This window comes from Periplaneta americana, chromosome 7 (assembly GCF_040183065.1).
Source record: "Periplaneta americana isolate PAMFEO1 chromosome 7, P.americana_PAMFEO1_priV1, whole genome shotgun sequence".
Taxonomy (NCBI): domain Eukaryota; kingdom Metazoa; phylum Arthropoda; class Insecta; order Blattodea; family Blattidae; genus Periplaneta; species Periplaneta americana.
The window spans coordinates 24,937,348-24,954,697 of record NC_091123.1 but is presented as its reverse complement, the minus strand read 5'-3'; the positions used below and the strand labels follow the sequence as shown (position 1 = coordinate 24,954,697).

The following is a 17,350-nucleotide window of genomic DNA, read 5'->3' as shown; positions in this document are numbered from 1 at the left end:
GTTAAGTTTATATTAATGTCAAGAGTCTGAAATATGCATCACCTAACTTCGTTTCCATTCCGAGGGGATTCATGCTAAATATTCTCCTTAACCTTCCTTAAAGACTCCGCATTCTATGTCGCATTTAAATTCGCGATTTTTTAATCTAATTCGATCACTGACGGTAACGTGAGTATCGTAAGTTACAGTGAAAAGAAATATACAGGGTGTCAGCAAATTATATTTACAACGTCAGCTCTAAATAACAAAATAATGGAGCAAGTTATCACAGTTATTTTTTTTATTTGAAAGAAACTCTCTCAAATTATTGTTTACTTTGGTGAAGGGGAGAGATTACATTTGTGTAAAATGACTAGTCAACAGGACAAGACACGGTGTGTTTCCTGGTTCTTAGAGACAAGATCACTAGTTCAACGACATTTCAATTACTGAAGAGGTAGAAACTAGAGCGGATATGGAAGAAAATCGATTTTCGCCTTAATATCATAAGGGCAACGAAGGAGGCACACATAAAGATGCATTCAGATGGTAAACAAAAGTTTCAGAAATTCTCTTTTAAGTGTAAAAACAGGACTGCAATATCTCGTTAAATTATTTTATTATTTACAATTGAAGTTGTAAAGATAATTTTGGGACACGGTGTAGCTATAGCCTATTCGATATCCAAATGATGTGAACTGCTTTCAAGTATTGGACCACGTTGGGATTGTGAAAAATTTCTGCATTTAACACAAACACTTCGGTGCAACGGAAAGAAATAGTTTATTCGAAGCTCGACATTTACAAACAAGGAAGCACATACAATCACAGTTTTCATTTTTGTTGGAAAGCGGGAACGGGGCAGTGTCTTCATTAGCTTTCGGTGTTTCGTCTCCATGGTAACTGGGGCATCTTCGGTATCCTTCTTCTGACGGCCTCAATTACTTGGTGGAAGACCATGAGTGCGAGAACTGGAATAGCGAGGCGCTCGTCCTTGAATGCGTAGAGCCAGCAGGCTACTAGGAACATAGCGAGATCTGCCAAGTAGCCAACGACGGATCGCCACTTCCTCTCCGTCATGTCCTGCTGCGGAGGGGGAGGCTCCTCCGGCTTGAGCAGGATCACGGGTCGTGGCTTCTCTTTGACCGGTTCCTCTACGCTCGGCTCTGGCGAGAACCTCCGCTTCACGTCGGGAAATTGCTTGGACAGTTCCGCAGCAAACCTTTCTGTGGATGGCATACGAGATCTTGAACGATCTCTTGAGGACTGTCGAATAAGAACGAGTTCAGGTGTCCTGGACTGTCTTCGCGGTGTCGTTGGTCGTTGTACAGGCGCGGTGTACCTGTCGTAAGCGCTTTTTTCTGTAATCAGGGTTTGGTCCTCTATGCTCAAAGCCTCAAGTTCCGGCTCTGGCTCCGGTTCCGGCTCCGGTGTTGGAGCTGGAGGAGGTTCCGGTGTTGGCAAGCTCCTCTGCTGCCTTCTGGATGCGTACGCAGCTGCCTTCATTTCAGCCGTGTTCATGTATCTCTTGATCGGCGTTTTGGGTCGACCGTATTCTTTAATAATGTCACCATATAGATCCGCCACAGCTCTGCTTCCTTCTCTGTCTTCCTCCATTGATGCCCTTCTCAACAGCATCCTTTTCTGCCTCTCTGATTCTGCAGCTGAAATTTTTGGCTCTGCAGGAGGAGGTTTCGTCGCTGGACGGCTTATTGTTTGTTCAGCTGGAGCTGGAAGTTCTTCCACTTTTGGGCTGATCTGTACTGGTGGAGGAGCAGGTTCTTCTGTCTTGAAGCTGGATTGTGGAGGTGGAGTCACAACTTCTTCTAACTCGAAGCTAGGCTGTGGTGAAAGTGCTACAGGTTCTGGTGTCTGGAAAGTAGGCTGTGTAGGAGATACTGCGAGATCCTCTGTAGAAACAGCTGATTCCATGGAAGAATTCATAGATTCTGATGCTGATAAGTATTGATCGCCTTTCGGAGTGTCATGTTCTTCTGAAGTTCTAACCGCATGCCGGAATTCATACCCTTCAAATCTCTCCCTGGTTTGCATCTCATGTTCTTCTTCTTCCTCATCCTCTACCTGAGGCACTTCAGGACTGTACGCTGGGGACTGAGGAGATGGCGAACGGCTTCTATCAGATATGAACGATGGCATCAGCTCTTTTGGTAAACTCTCACGGAACGATTTCGGAGGACTTCTTTCAAGCCGTATCCCGTTTCCCCTCTCTACCATTGCGTCTAGCTGTTCTTGGAACCTACTGTTATATTTGAGGATTGATTTTGGGACAAAGCTTGGTGGTTCATTGCTTGGGCGTGGTGTATCCTGCCTTTCCAGAACTTTCGCTATATGTTCCTCTACGCTTACAGCTGTTGGAGTCATATTTCGAGGATGATATGTTTCCACTTCCTCTTCTTCAGCAAACCTGTCAACGTGTCTAATATGTGAATTATCTGGATGATATGTACCCTCTTCCTCTTCCATGCTTTTGTACAGCTCCTCTTCTTCGTCAAATTCACTGTTTTCTTCTTCAATAGATTCCTCTTCTTCCAACTCCTCGTCATGATAGTAGTCTTCTTCGAGTTGTAGCTGCATTTCATCGTCCAGTTCTTCTTTCTCTTCCTTAGTTATTACAATATCCTCCACTTTGGGAGGTGTAATCTCTTTCTCTTCTCTGTGACGCAATATGGAGCGAGGTTTGATCTCCTCGGCGGGTTGTGCAATCTTCTGACGAACTTTATCAAACACAGCTTCCTCTTCTTCTTCTGTTGACAGCTTCGTTGCTTCTTTGCGGCTCAAGATGGATTTGAGATTAAGTTCAGGCTGAGGAGATCCTCTCTTCATAGCAGTGGCAGTTTCCCAACTATCTCTTCTGTCTAGGAGTTTCCTCTGCTTTCGTTGGTGCCACGTCAGTTCTTGTTTTGAAGGAGGTTCAAGAGTCTTCGTCTGCTGTTTCTTCGGCTCGATATCCTCCGTTTGCTTGATCTTGTCTGGCTCGGCAGATTTTCGTTCCAAGTTCTCCTTTCTCTGTCTCGCCTTCTCTGCCTCCTCCGCAGCCACGGCCTGATAGAATCTCGCCATGGCCTGCTCGTGTAACAGCTCCGTTGAACTCACAGCGTTTCGCAATGGCGATGTTACCCAGGACTCTCCTCCTCCGAGTTCAGGAGCTGATAGGGACATGGGAGGCGGTACAGCTGAATCCCCAAACATATCTGTACTTCGGTCCTGATCTGTTAACAGTAGAATATAAAAAATACTGTTATTAAAAAATATTGAGTATGGACAGTCGTGACATCGTGATCTTATAACTTCTCCAAATTGAAATATTTATTTAATGTAAATTTGTGCTACTGTAGAAAACACTGTATGACACATATTCGCAAAGTTATCTTTTTGGCTCTAGTGTGTTTGTGAAACTCGGCTTCACCTTGTTTCACAAACTTTACACTCGTGCCTGGAAGAGAATCTTAACGAGCTTGTCTCGTAAATAACTATTAAATAATGTGTTTTTAAACTGTTATACTAAGAATGTACAAATTCGAGTCAACTGAGAAAATAAGAAAGAAACTGAGGGGAGAATTAAAAACAGCAATTAATAATTCTGAAAATGGAGGGTAGACAAGAAAGGAATAGAGTAATGAAAAAAAAAAGGATTGAATAATAAAGAAAATCACGGAAGAATTTAACATAGCAATTAATAATTCTGAAAAATGTACAAATTCGAGTCAACTAAGAAAATAAGAAAGAAAATGAGAGAGGAATATTATTAAAAATAGCAATTAATAATTCTTTGAAAATGGAGGGTAAAAATGAAAGGAATAGAGTAATGAAAAAAAGGATTAAATAATAGAGAAAATAACGGAAGAATTTAAAATGGAAATTAATAATAATTGAAGGGTTCAGTGCCATAGTGGGCCAAGCGTGATTTATTAAAAACGGAGAAAGCAAGGGTTAAAGCTAAGTGAATACCATAGTTTAATGAAGATTGACATATCATTTAGTTTGAATGTATATACTTTATTTTACTTGTTATATAGATACGAAGATAATATTAAAATGGATTTGAGGGAGGTGGGATATGATGGTAGAGACTGGATTAATCTTGCTCAGGATAGGGACCAATGGCGGGCTTATGTGAGGGCGGCAATGAACCTCCGGGTTCCTTAAAAGCCAGTAAGTATGTTTTCATTGAATTATGGTAAGAACTTCATTTTAACTCTTGTTTTCTACAAGTTTAGTAAATGGCGCTTGGCCCACTATGGTTCTGAAACTTTCAATTCTGAAAAGTGTACAAATTCCAAAAGAAGAAAGAAAATGAGGGAAGAATTAAAAATAACCATTAATAATTCTGAAAAATGTACAAATTAGAGTCAACTGAGAAAAGAAGAAAGAGAATAAGGAAGAATTAAAAATAGGAGAAAATTTCAGTATGCGGATTCCTCACTGAAAATTATATCTTAAAATACTGAAAATAGCAGATTTGTCTGCGTTTGTCAAATGTGCATCATCATGCTTACGAAAAGGCACTTTTCAGTGCCAATAATTTATTTTGTGTGCACAAGCTTGGAATTTTGAAGTAAGAGGGAAAGCAAGGAATCCGTGTTCTGAAATTTATCCAAAAATAGCAATTAATAATTTTGAAAAATGTACAAATTCCAGTCAACTGAGAAAAGAAGAAAGAAAATAAGGAAAAATTTTAAAATAACAAATTAATAATTCTGAAAATAAAGGTTAGAAATAAAAAAAACTACAAAAATGAAAAATATAAACAAAATGAAGGATTGAGTAATAGAGGAAATGGTGGAAGAATTAAAAATAGCAATTAATAATTATGAAAATGTACAAATTCGAGTGAACTAAGAAAATAAGAAAGAAAATGAGGGAAGAATTAAAATTAGCAATTAATAATTATGAAAAATGTACAAATTCGAGTAAACTACTTCGAGTGAACTAAGAAAAGAAGAAAGAATATGAGGGAAGAATTAAAAACAGTATTTATTCAATATGAGAAATGTACAAATTCGAGTCAACTGAAAAAACGAGAAAGAAAATGAGAAAAGATTTAAAAATAACAAATTAATAATTCTGAAAATGAAGAGTAGAAATAAAAAAAACTACAATAATGAAAATTATAAACAAAATTAAGGATTGAGTAATGAAGGAAATTGGGGAACAATTAATAATAGCAATTAATAATTCTGAAAATTTAAAAAATCAGAGTCAACTGAGAAAAGAAGAAAGAAAATGAGAAAATATTTAAAAATAACAAATTAATAACTCTGAAAAGGGAGGGTACAAATAAAAAAAATACTACAGTATTGAAAAACATATACAAAATTAAGGATTGAGTAATAGAGGAAATGGAGGAACAATTAAAAATAGCAATTAATAATTCTGAAAAATTTACAAATTAGAGTCAACTGAGAAAAGAAGAAAGAAAATGAGGGAATAATTAAAAATAAAAAAATTAATAATTCTGAAAAGGGAGGGTACAAATAAAAAAAAATACTACAGTATTGAAAAACATATGCAAAATTAAGGATTGAGTAATAGAGGAAATGGAGGAACAATTAAAAAAACAATTAATAATTCTGAAAAATTTACAAATTAGAGTCAATTGAGAAAAGAAGAAAGAAAATGAGGGAATAATTACAAATAAAAAATTAATAATTCTGAAAAGGGAGGGTACAAATAAAAAAATACTACAGTGTTGAAAAATATATACAAAATTAAGGATTGAGTAATAGAGGAAATGGAGAACAATTAAAAATAGCAATTAATAATTCTGAAAAATTTACAAATTAGAGTCATCTGAGAAAATAAGAAAGAAAATGAGGAAATATTTAAAAATAATATTAATAATTGTGAAAAGGGATGGTAGAAATACAAAGGATACAGTAAAGAAAAGATTTTTAACAATAAGGATTAAGTAATAGAGAAAATGAGGAAAGAATTACGGATGAAAGCAATGCAGTAAATACCTCTGTCGCCCTGGCCCTGCTCCGTATGCGGCAGCAGCACCAGCATCAGCTCCGAGCTGCCGTGCAGCAGGCTGTCGTCCTCGCGGGGCATCAGCGGCGACGTGAAGCTCTGCTTGCTCTCCGTGTAGCTCTCCTCGGACACCCCGGAGTCCCGCTCCCCGGAGCTGCCGCGGCGCTTCGTCACCGAGAACTGGAGCGTCCCCTTCACGCTCTTCTCTATGTCCGTCCTGGGCGGCTTCTGAGGGGCTTCGGACACCTTCTGCCTCTTCGCCATCTCGGGTGTGGCTTCCCGCTCCAGAGTTCGTCGCTTCGATTCCAGCTTCTCCAGCAGCTCGCTCTTCAGCTTCTTCCTATCCTCGCTCTCCTTGTCCGGGGTCTGCTCTTTACTCTCGACCTCCTTCCTCCTCTTCACCTCCGGCGTTTCCCGGCCTACTAGCGAGTCCTTTGAGCGTCGGTGCTCCCGTTTCGTGGCTGTTGGTTGGTCAGGCAGTGGGATATCAGATCGACTCCCAGTCCCTCCCGCAGGCCGTTCCAACAATCTGCAAAATTAACACAACGTGAATTGTTATGATTTATTGATCCAACAATAGCTTTGTATTTTGATGTGTGAAATTTTGTCATACAACTACTGTACGTCTTTCTCCTCACTAGTTACGGAGTAGGAATTGACAGTGACATGCAACCTCCTCTGACCCTTGTTTTCCTTTATTCTCCTTGTTCTCTTTGTATTTTCCTTCTTCTCCTTGTATTCACATTGTTGTTCTTGTATTCCCCTTGTTTCTTTGTATTCCCCCCTTCTTCCTCCTTCATGTATTCCTCTTGTTATCCTTCTATTTCCCTTCTCCCTTTATTCTCCTTGTTCTCCTTGTATTTTCCTTCTTCTCCTTGTATTCACATTGTTGTTCTTGTATTCCCCTTGTTTCTTTGTATTCCCCCTTCTTCCTCCTTCATGTATTCCTCTTGTTATCCTTCTATTTCCCTTCTTCCTTTATTCTCCTTGTTCTCCTTGTATTTCACTTCCTCTCCTTGTATTCACATTGTTGTTCTTGTATTCTCCTTGTTTCTTTGTATTCCCCCCTTCTTCCTCCTTCTTGTATTCCTCTTGTTAGCTTTCTATTCCCCTTCTCCTTTTATTCTCCTTGTTCTCCTTGTATTTTACTTCTTTTCCTTGTATTCTCATTCTCTATGTATTCCCCTTGTTTTCTTTGTGTTCCCCTTGTTTTCCATGTACTCCCATTGTTATTATTATATTTCCTCTACTCTCCTTGCATTTTCTTTGTTACCCTCGCTCTCCTTATATTCCCCATGTCTTTCTTGTATTTTTCTTGTTCTCCTTGTCTTCCACTTGTTCTCCTTTTATTCCCCTTATTTTTCATATATAGCTTTATTCTCTTTGTATTCCCCTTGATCTCCTTGCCTTACACTAGTTATCCTTTTATTTCCTTAGTTTTCCATATATTTCCTTTGTTCTCCTTGTATTCCCCTTGATCGCTTTGCCTTCTACTTGTTTGCCATGTATTCCCCTTGCTCTTCTTGTACTCCCCTTGCTCTCTTTATATTCCCCATGTTTTCTTTGTATTCCACTTTTCTCCTTTTATTCTCCTGTATAGAGGATTTCAAGTTAAGAAAAAAGCATTGGGCGTATGGGGCTATTCCATTAAATAACCAGTTGCCATAGAACGCCTACCTACCACATAGCTTGTACAATGTACAGTATTAGGAAAGGGACATAAAACCAATGCTGTATAGCTTAATGCGAAAGTTGATAAAAAGTGGGCCTACAATGCACGTTTCTCCTAATTTGAAAAAATTATCCACATATTATGCCTGAAACCGGTAATAGGCTCTACCATTAATTGACTTTTGAGTTCTTCTTAACTCGGAATATCGTACATTTCAAATTGTAAGTTATCTTGCTCTGTGTCAGGCATCTGTTTTGCTTCTCCAGAAATATTATTTGTTTGTGAGAGTGTTAAAATCTCCACCAAGTCACTTGTGCCGGTAATTGTTTTGGATAAATATCGGAAGATTTCCATCCAATTTCTTATTTTAGAAACAATCTTATTTCTCATTACCAATCATTTAACTTTTTCTGTTCACTATTGTTTACTATTTGGGCCAGAACTAAACATTGACGGGCCACTTGTGTCTCGTCGGCCGCCTATTGGAAGTCGCTAACATCTAGCCTACTTACAAATGGCTTTTAAGGAACTCGGAGGTTCATTGCCGCCCTCACATAAGCCCGCCATCATCGGTCCCTATCCTGAGCAAGATTAATCCAGTCTCTATCATCATATCCCACCTCCCTCAACTCCATTTTAATAGACTATTATCCTTTCATTTACGTGTCGGCCTCCCCAAAGATCTTTTTCTCTCCGGCCTCCCAACTAACACTCTACATGCATTTCTGGATTCGCCCATACGTGTGCTACATGCCCTGCTTATTTCAAACGTCTAGATTTAATATTCCTAATTATGTCAGGTGAAGAATACAATGCGTCCAGTTCTGCGTTGTGTAACTTTCTCTATTCTCTTGTAACTTCATCTCTCTTAGTCCTAAATATTTTCCTAAACACCTTATTCTCAAACACCCTTAACCTCTGTTCCTTCCTCAAAGTGAGAGTTCAAGTTTCAGAACTATACAGAGCAACCGGTAATATAACTGTTTTATAAATTCTAACTTTCAGCTGTGTTGAAAGCAGACTGGATGATAAATGCTTCTCAATCGAATAATAACAGGCATTTCCGCTGACATATTCAGATCTTAAATAATACTCCACGTATGCTTCAGAATAAATTGCAAAAAAGAAAGGTTCATTAGATGTTATAACTATTGTCAAGTATCAGTAACGAACTGTTACACTCACCCTCGCTTGGGATCAGGGATGAACACGACTTCTGACTCCAGGCTGGGATCACTCACGCCGTACGGGTTTTCTGCTTTCACGCGGAACTTGTACTCCGAGCCCTCGATGAGATCACCTAGGGTCGTTTTCAGCTGTCTGCATGTGGCAGCTTTCAGCCACACGTTCCAGCCGAGCTGACGGCAAACAGATCACAATAATTTAGCCTCTTAAATAGTTCGGTAATAAATGTATTATTATTCAATATATCATACAACTTCTAACCATAGTAAAATACATAATAATTTTATAACTCTGAGACTATTATCTGAAGTATAATAATAACAATAATAATAATAATAATAATAATAGTAATAATAATAATAATAATAATAATAATAATGGCTTTATTTAACCTGGCAAAGTTAAGGCCGTAAGGCCTTCTCTTACACTCAACCAGGATTCAAACTTGCTTACACAGTTGAACATAAAACTGGATCGGAATTAAGTAATTACATACTGATACAATTTAGGTACATAATGAGATCAAAAGAGGTAGTTACATAAAATTTACCTCATAAAATTAAAATAAACATAGTGAAATACATATTAATGTTGTTAGAATCAAATACGAATCACATAAAAACAGAAGCAGATAATTCAATAAAAAAATGTACACAGTAAAAATAAAAATAAACACATTAGTTTACATATTAGTATTAGATTAGAATTAACTAAGATTTACATCATTAAACCAGAAACCGACAATTGAATAAAATGTACACAAAAAATAGCTTAATAATAAAAAACAACAACACAGTGGGATACATATTGGCGTTAAGTGATAAATAAACACGATTTAGATAATAAAAATAAGAAACAAAAATAATAAATACAGTGGGACACATTCCATTAAATAGTTGCAACGCGTTAGGTCTGGCAACTCATCATGAGATATTTTTCTAATTTACATTTAAAGGAAATTAAAGTTCGGCAGCCCTTGACTTCAGGCGGCAGAGAATTCCAGTGACGAGAAGTAGCAACAGTGAAAGATGAAGAATAAAGAGATGATGTGTGCAGTGGTATTTCTAGCGTGTTATCATATTGTGACCGAGTATTTAAGTTATCATACCGAGAAAGACTGTGGAATCGGACAGATAAGTAAGAGGGAGTAGAGGTGTGCACTTAAAGATATTATTTTATTATTCTGAACGAACTTTTTTTTTGGGGGGGGGGAGGAATATAATTATTATGTATTGTTTCATTTGGTGCTATATTTAATGAAACATATAACAAGTAGTATAATGTATGCACATTAAAATTAAATTATATGTCAATATTTATTAAACTATGGTATTCACTTAACTGTAACCCTTGCTTTCTCCGTTTTTAATAAATGGCGCTTGGTCCACTGTGGCTCTGAACCCTTCATATAATGTATAGTGAGGATCATGTAAGTGTAGGTCTAGTTCCTAAAAGTCTAATTTCGCCTTCTCTTCAGTGTTGCCAACTAATACCAGTTATCACCAAAGAAGAAAAAAATCACAATGCTACATACTGAAATAATAATAATAATAATAATAATAATAATAATAATAATAATAATAATAATAATAATAATAATAATAAAAATAATAATAATAATAATAATAATGGATTAGTATGATCTAATATTAAAATTTATTTTATCTGGTAACATGAAATTCATTGCTTTAAATAAACAGTTTATGGTTCACGAGACCTAACCTAAAAATGTAGTCTGAACACGTGAAATGATTAGTAAGCATCCCGTAAACAGAACACGACTTTAAAATGTATAGCTTACTTAAAATATTTACAAGCACTTTCTTTCTTCAAGAAGTCGCTACCATGCTATCTTCTCTCCTGGACATTTTAATAAAAATCTAACACGAAAGAATTTCATTAAAATGTCAAATATATTTACGTGCATATTTCATACGAAATAGGTCTATAAGCTATTTCTTATTTAATTGTACTTATCTGAATATAGAGTTGAATTGGAATCACAACGAAACAGAACTGAATTGTGTATTGATATTAATATTAATACTCAGTATTACTAATTAATTATTAATTCACAAGTCTAGGTACTTGCATTTTCATCAGCTTACTTTACTGCAAAGCGAAGTTATTGCTGTCAACATAACAGAAAATAACTGCCAGTTGTAGTATTTGTCAGTACCCGAAATTCGAAACGAAGTTGGTAAAAGAAAATTCAGCCTGAGAGCTAGAAAATCACTTATAATCCACTAACATATGTAGTAACAGGGGGAAAATTGGTTGGGTTTCACCCGTACGGTATTAAGTAAGCTGACCTGGACTATATCCATTGAGCATGTACATCACCTGTACCACCCATGCACACGTCTATGTTAAATTTAATACTTATGGTGTCAGTTACGGTGACAACAATGGCTTTACCCTGTAATACTCGACGATGTAGTTCCCGATCTTGCAGCCTCCATCATCGTCGGGCTCTGTCCACGACAGAGTCACAGATCGACCCATGATCGTCACCACCTTGGCTCGTCCTGGAGGCATCGGCCGATCTGGTGGGCACACAAAAGAAATCCCTTCCTTCAATTATAGTGGAGTAACAGTAAAAGTCAAGCCGTACGAACACTGCTTAATATCTCAAGCATCACACCCACAGTTTTCGTGGAGATATACAGAGTAACACGCAGGTAACACAATATATTACCCGACCATTCTATTTGTGGAACGACAGTTGCTTGTGCTAATACACAGCGCGCCGCTGTTACGTCACCTATGCAATACGATCGCTCTCTTAATCTACAGGATGTCCATAAAGTCTGGAGTCATAGGAAAATGACTATTTTGAGTTGAGTTGAGATGTGTGAATGGTTCCTGCGCCAAATAACAGTAAATCCATCTTTTCTGGAAACAGTGATGTTCTCAGACGAGGCAAATTTTTAAGTATGGGAAGGTCAACGAACAAAATTTGAGGTATTGGTCACAAGCAAACCAAAACTGGTACATCGACAGTAAAAGTCAAAGCTCTCCAAAAGTGATGGTATGGTGTGGTTTATGGGACAATAAGTTTATTGGTCAAATTCTTCTTTGACTCAACAGTCACTGGAGAACATTATCTCAGGATGTTAGGCGATGAAATGGTACCAGAATTTCATGGTATCGGCTATCCAGAGTGATTTATGCAAGATGGGGCCCCACCTCATTATGCAGGTTTCGTTCGGCACTGGCTGGATGAAAAAATTGTAAAAATTGTAGAAAATTATTAAATCGTAAAACTGTAAAAATTTGTAAAAATTGTAATTGTAATATTAAAAAAAAAATTTGACTTGTTTCCACATCTTAAAGCTTCATTCCTCATGTAAGATCTATGGAATAAAATAAATGAATGGATGAAATGAATGAATGTTTCCCGGACACTGGATTGAGAGAAGGGCCCTGTGGAATGGCCACCAAGGTCACCAGACCTTGGAGGACTGTGATAGCTGAGGTGTAGGCAGAAAAAATTCGAGATGTGGAACATCTCTGTCAAAGAATTTTTGCTGCATGTGCTGCTCTTAACCCACGTATGTTGAAGACTTTATGGAGACCCTATAGTCATACGGTCTTACTAATAACCGTGTACAGTTCTTATACGAGACTTATGCGGAGTTGAGACAGAAAACATTACTAATAAACCATGCATGAGTGTTGGATGTATAAACAATCTGTAACTATACAATGGAAATTGCTTTGCAGTAGTTATATACACGAAACCCCTTGTTTAAACGTTGTATATAGAGAGAAAATGGCCGCCCCTCTAACAGCTGTTCGTATCGACTGTCATTTTATGATGATAGATGTAACCACAGAAGAACACACCAAAGAGCATAAAATAAGTAGAATAATATTGCTGTAGCTTGTACTCTTTGACCAAAATATAGTGTGTAATCGATCAGAGCCAGTTGTACTATCGATACTTAACACAGCACACTAGAACGCTCTACCGGATGCAATGGAGAATCTCAGATATTCTATTACCTTTTGTAATGAAGTGATGACGAAACTATGATGTAGCTGCGTTAACAGTTATACTGTTACACATGATTATTAGTAAGGAATTTACACGCTACTTATAAACGAGCTACTCATTGTGTAAGTATAAGACAGTTAAACGTCTGTATATAGAGTTTTTATTAGTAAGACCGATAGACTATGTCTATTTCTTTTCCACAGAGTAACAACATAAGATCGCATCGCCGCTGTTTATGATCCACATACAAAAGGTCACCTAGTAAAACGTGTGATGTTCAATAAAATGTTGATAATAATAATAATAATAATAATAATAATAATAATAATAATAATAATAATAATAATAATAATAATGTCATCACCTGTGACGGTGACGAGGAAGGAGACGAGATCCTCGCCGAGTCGGCTGGTGGCCCGGACCTGGTACTCGCCGCGGTCCGCTCTTCGAGCCTCGGAGATGCGCAAAGCCGAGAAGCGGTCCGTGTTGGTGACCTCGTAGCGGCCCCCGAAAGGGATGAGATCTCCGTCATGATGCCACGTGGCCCGAGGTAGGGGACGCCCTGCTACCGACACTTTAAGGCGGATGACCTCGTCTTTCTCGAAGAGCAGCCCGTCCTCATACTGCCGCGGTATACGAATTCGCGGCGGCGCTGGAACCGAGAAAACATTCGACACTCGATTTATTCAGTACGAATTAATAGTGATGAAACTAAAGTGACATCATAAATTTTTTCCTTGCATTTTTTAACTATGTTATGATTGTACCTATGCAGTGTAAAATATTACCATGGCAACTAAAACTTACGATTAAGCAAAGCCTGCATGGTATAGTAAAAAAACAAGGTACAATAGAAATGTAAGGAAACAGTTTTTGATGTCACTGTAAAAGGAAAAGAATTAATATGGTAGTTATGGGAACGTTACTAAGAAGATGAACGCATCCTTTTTTCATTTCATTGTGCCTTATAGCTCTGAAATGTAAAGAAGATAGTAGAGGATTCGTAGAATCCCTATAGGCCTAATTGGTTAGAACGTTTAAATAGTTGGTGGTGAGTATCATAAATAAATAAATAGATAAAAAATAAATAGATAAATAAATAAATAGATAAATAAATAAATAAGTAAATAAATAAATAAATAAGCAAATAAATAAATAAATAACTAAATGAATAAATGAATGAATGAATAAAAATAAATAAATAAATAAACGAATGAATGAATAAATATAAATAAATAAATAAACAAATAAATAAACAAACAAATAAATAAATAAATAAATAAAACATAAATAAATGATAAATAAATAAATAAGTAAATAAATAAATAGATAAATAAATAAGTAAATAAATAAATAACTAAATGAATAAATAAATGAATGAATGAATATAAATAAATAAATATAAATAAATAAACAAACAAATAAATAAATAAACAAATAAATAAAAAATAAATAAGTAAATAAATAAATACGGTATTCGCTGCCAAGCCATTAATATGTATGTTGAATGTAATACATATGTGATGATATTCAAAATTAATTTATTTTTCCAATATTGGTGTGTTGCGGGTTACATCGGCGCGCTCTTTTTAAGAAGCATGATGCGCATAGAGTGTTACTGAAACGCTAAAGAATATTTTTTCCTAATAGGTGTCCACTTAAGCGTTCCACTTAAAGAAAAACAATGATAGGTTTTGATTTGATGCTTCTCGGTTTACAATTCAATATAGTCTCTGGCAAAATTTATAGGCAGTAGTATTTCATCTGAACAAATGTAACATTGTAAAATTTCTTTCCAAAACGAAAAGTTACATTTGTTAGGATAAAATTTCTGCACATTTAGAGGACAAAACTAAAATTCTTTAAAATCATTCATTATCATAATACACGGCTCTCTTAAATTGACTGAGCATATTGGGAATTAAATCAATTGCTTTCCCAAAAAACACAATGAAATGTTTCATATAAAACAGTTTTTATCTCGAAAAGGAAGGAAAAAATGAGCAAAATTGTATTATTTTTTTATTTGAATTATCTCAAAGAATAACCTTAACCCTTAAATTTGACAATGTATCCTATAAGATACAATAGGTAGGAAAATAATTGGTAGGAAAATTAAATTTAACCAAAATTTCACAATACCATAATGTTGTACAACATATAAAAATATGGTCATTGCGATAGTAGTTTTCTTTACAGTCCGACAAGGTTTAATAAACTAGTGTGAGAAATGTATCGAATATGAATGAGGTCTCGCCCACCTCATTACATTTTACACGACTAGTATGACTAGTCAGTTTGTTTTTATACCATTAAGTACGAGAAAAATTCGTACCGGCACCGGGAATCGAACCCAAGACCTCTCAGCTGTGCGCGCTGGGTGCTCTCTAACCAACTGAGCTATGCCGGGACCCGATTATGCCAATTTAAAGTTTAATAACGTTACTTACGGTTATGTATATGTACTAAATGTAACAAACTTATTCCAATAGTGTAGGAAAAATTGCTGTATGCAAGCAGATGGGCAGACGACATGCATAAAACAAATTTTTCTGTACGAAAGATGCCGAAAATGTATGTTCCTGTTAAATGTCTGAAATCAGCTGTTACAGCATCTCAATATTGTCTCATTTATTTGTTATAATGAGAAAGAAAACTGATAAAGAGACAAAAAGGACGACTAGGGATATAGAAGTATAAAATAAAACAGAATGATTGAATTAAACCAGGAAATCTGTATGGAGATGAAAGAGAAAACAAAATGAACTGAAAGAAACATAAAACGGTAAAGACATAAAAAGAAACAATGGTACAGGATGGAAAGAGAGAAAATAGAAAGGAAGGAAGAAAAAAGAATAAACAGAAAGAGAGAGGGAAAACAGAGCGAGAGAGAAAAAATACAGAAAATGGAAGAAATAAAAAAGAAAGATAAACAGAAAATAATAAATAAGTTGTCAATAAATAATAATGTAAAAATCTTAAGAAGAGGAAGAAGAAGAAGAAGAAGAAGAAGAAGAAGAACGAAAGGAGAGATGCAGGACTTCACCTTCGAGCCTCAGCTTAGCCCTGGATATTTTGTGACCCGCGCGATTCGTCGCTGTGCATTTGTACTCGCCCTCGTCCGAGAACGCCGCCTGAAATATGACGAGGGAACTCCTGTCGCTCTCCACCGTCACGCGCATGCGCCGGCTGCTGAAGATCTCGAAGCCATCTTTGTACCATGACACCTTGGGCGTGGGGATGCCGTGGTAGTGTACAAGAAATTCGGCCTGTAACATGTAAAGTTGATTATTAGAGAAGAAAAATTCGCTTCGGCGTCGAGAATCGAACCCGTACAAAGTGCTCTAATCACTGGGCTACGCCGAAGTTCAATCCAGAATACCGGATCGAATCCCTCTCCTCTAGTGTATTTCCCTTTGTGGCCTGACTCCAAGTTCGACATATATGTTGACGTAAATTAAGTTAACTGACATTATACAAGGAGCGCACTCAATTGAGTGACTTGGTGGCCGGGATTCTACAGTAATATGCACTGTTAGGCGAAGAATCTACGTAAAGATTAATTTTTGGTCCTACAGAATATATCTGTTATGGTAACAATGATTGTTATGGGTATGTTCCCCGGCGCCGAAGCGAATCATTGTTACCATAACAGATATATTCTATAGGACCAAAAATTAACCTTTAAATGTAAAGTTGTTAAGCTTAAAGAGAAGTGCATTTGTCGTTCTTCTTGCTTTCATTTAATATAATTCATTGTTGATGCTTTGTAAAATTTGTTAAATAAACAACTCTTTTTAACTTTCTTCTGTTAATCATGAAACTACTAAGGTAATTTTACCTTAATTAATGACTAGTTTTGGCTTTCTTTCCGCCTTCTTCAGATCTCTACTGAGGTTCTGCACTTGTTTCCGGTTTCTTCTGCTGGTATCTTTGGTGGGGAGGGGTATGTCTATGTTCGGTAGTGTTGTGTGTTGTGTCGAAAAATGTGTGCGTTCTGAAATTTAATTGAGTGTTGGGAATATGATGCGCATGTTTTTTTTTTTTTTTGGTATGTCAATATTTTTTATTCCTCTATTGTGTTTATTTTCTGTCTTTTCAGTTTAATGTGTAGAATTTCCATGTCTGTTTCTATATTGCTGTAGTCGTGATTGGTGTTAGTGATCTGTTCTGCGTAGGTGGATGTACTGTTCTATTATTAACACGGGAAACTTAAAAAAAGTTGTTTATTGAATAAAATATTAGCGATGCAAGTGTTAAAAGTGTTTATTGCAGATGTCTAATTTATTAATGATCTTCTTTCCCCCCTGAAAGGATAGTTTGTATAGTATTCAGAATAATGATGTGAGAATGAAAATTATCTGAATTGGAAAATTTTCCCCTTTATTTTTCGGAAAAATTTTCCGCCTCATCAAATTGTTGCTTGCTTCGCTCCTTGCTTACAGCTTCAAAAGCTGCATATGTATTATAATACTTATTCAGTGTTCTCATTGTCAAACGTAAATCATTGCTATGTCAACGCT

General features: G+C 36.5%; 1 protein-coding gene across 1 annotated transcript in view; it reads right to left on the bottom strand.

Annotated features, from left to right (window-relative positions):
* Positions 1–743: 743 nt before the first annotated feature.
* The window catches only part of MnM (myomesin and myosin binding protein), a 42,618-nt gene continuing 26,011 nt past the window's right edge, over positions 744–17,350 (bottom strand). The window contains exons 4-9 of the mRNA XM_069830458.1: positions 15,874–16,096; positions 13,192–13,479; positions 11,246–11,373; positions 8,828–9,000; positions 5,961–6,499; positions 744–3,209 (exon numbers count right to left, since the gene is read on the bottom strand). Coding sequence (XP_069686559.1) covers positions 853–3,209; positions 5,961–6,499; positions 8,828–9,000; positions 11,246–11,373; positions 13,192–13,479; positions 15,874–16,096 — 3,708 coding nt within the window. The 3' untranslated portion in view covers positions 744–852. The remainder of the gene's footprint in view (positions 3,210–5,960; positions 6,500–8,827; positions 9,001–11,245; positions 11,374–13,191; positions 13,480–15,873; positions 16,097–17,350) is intronic.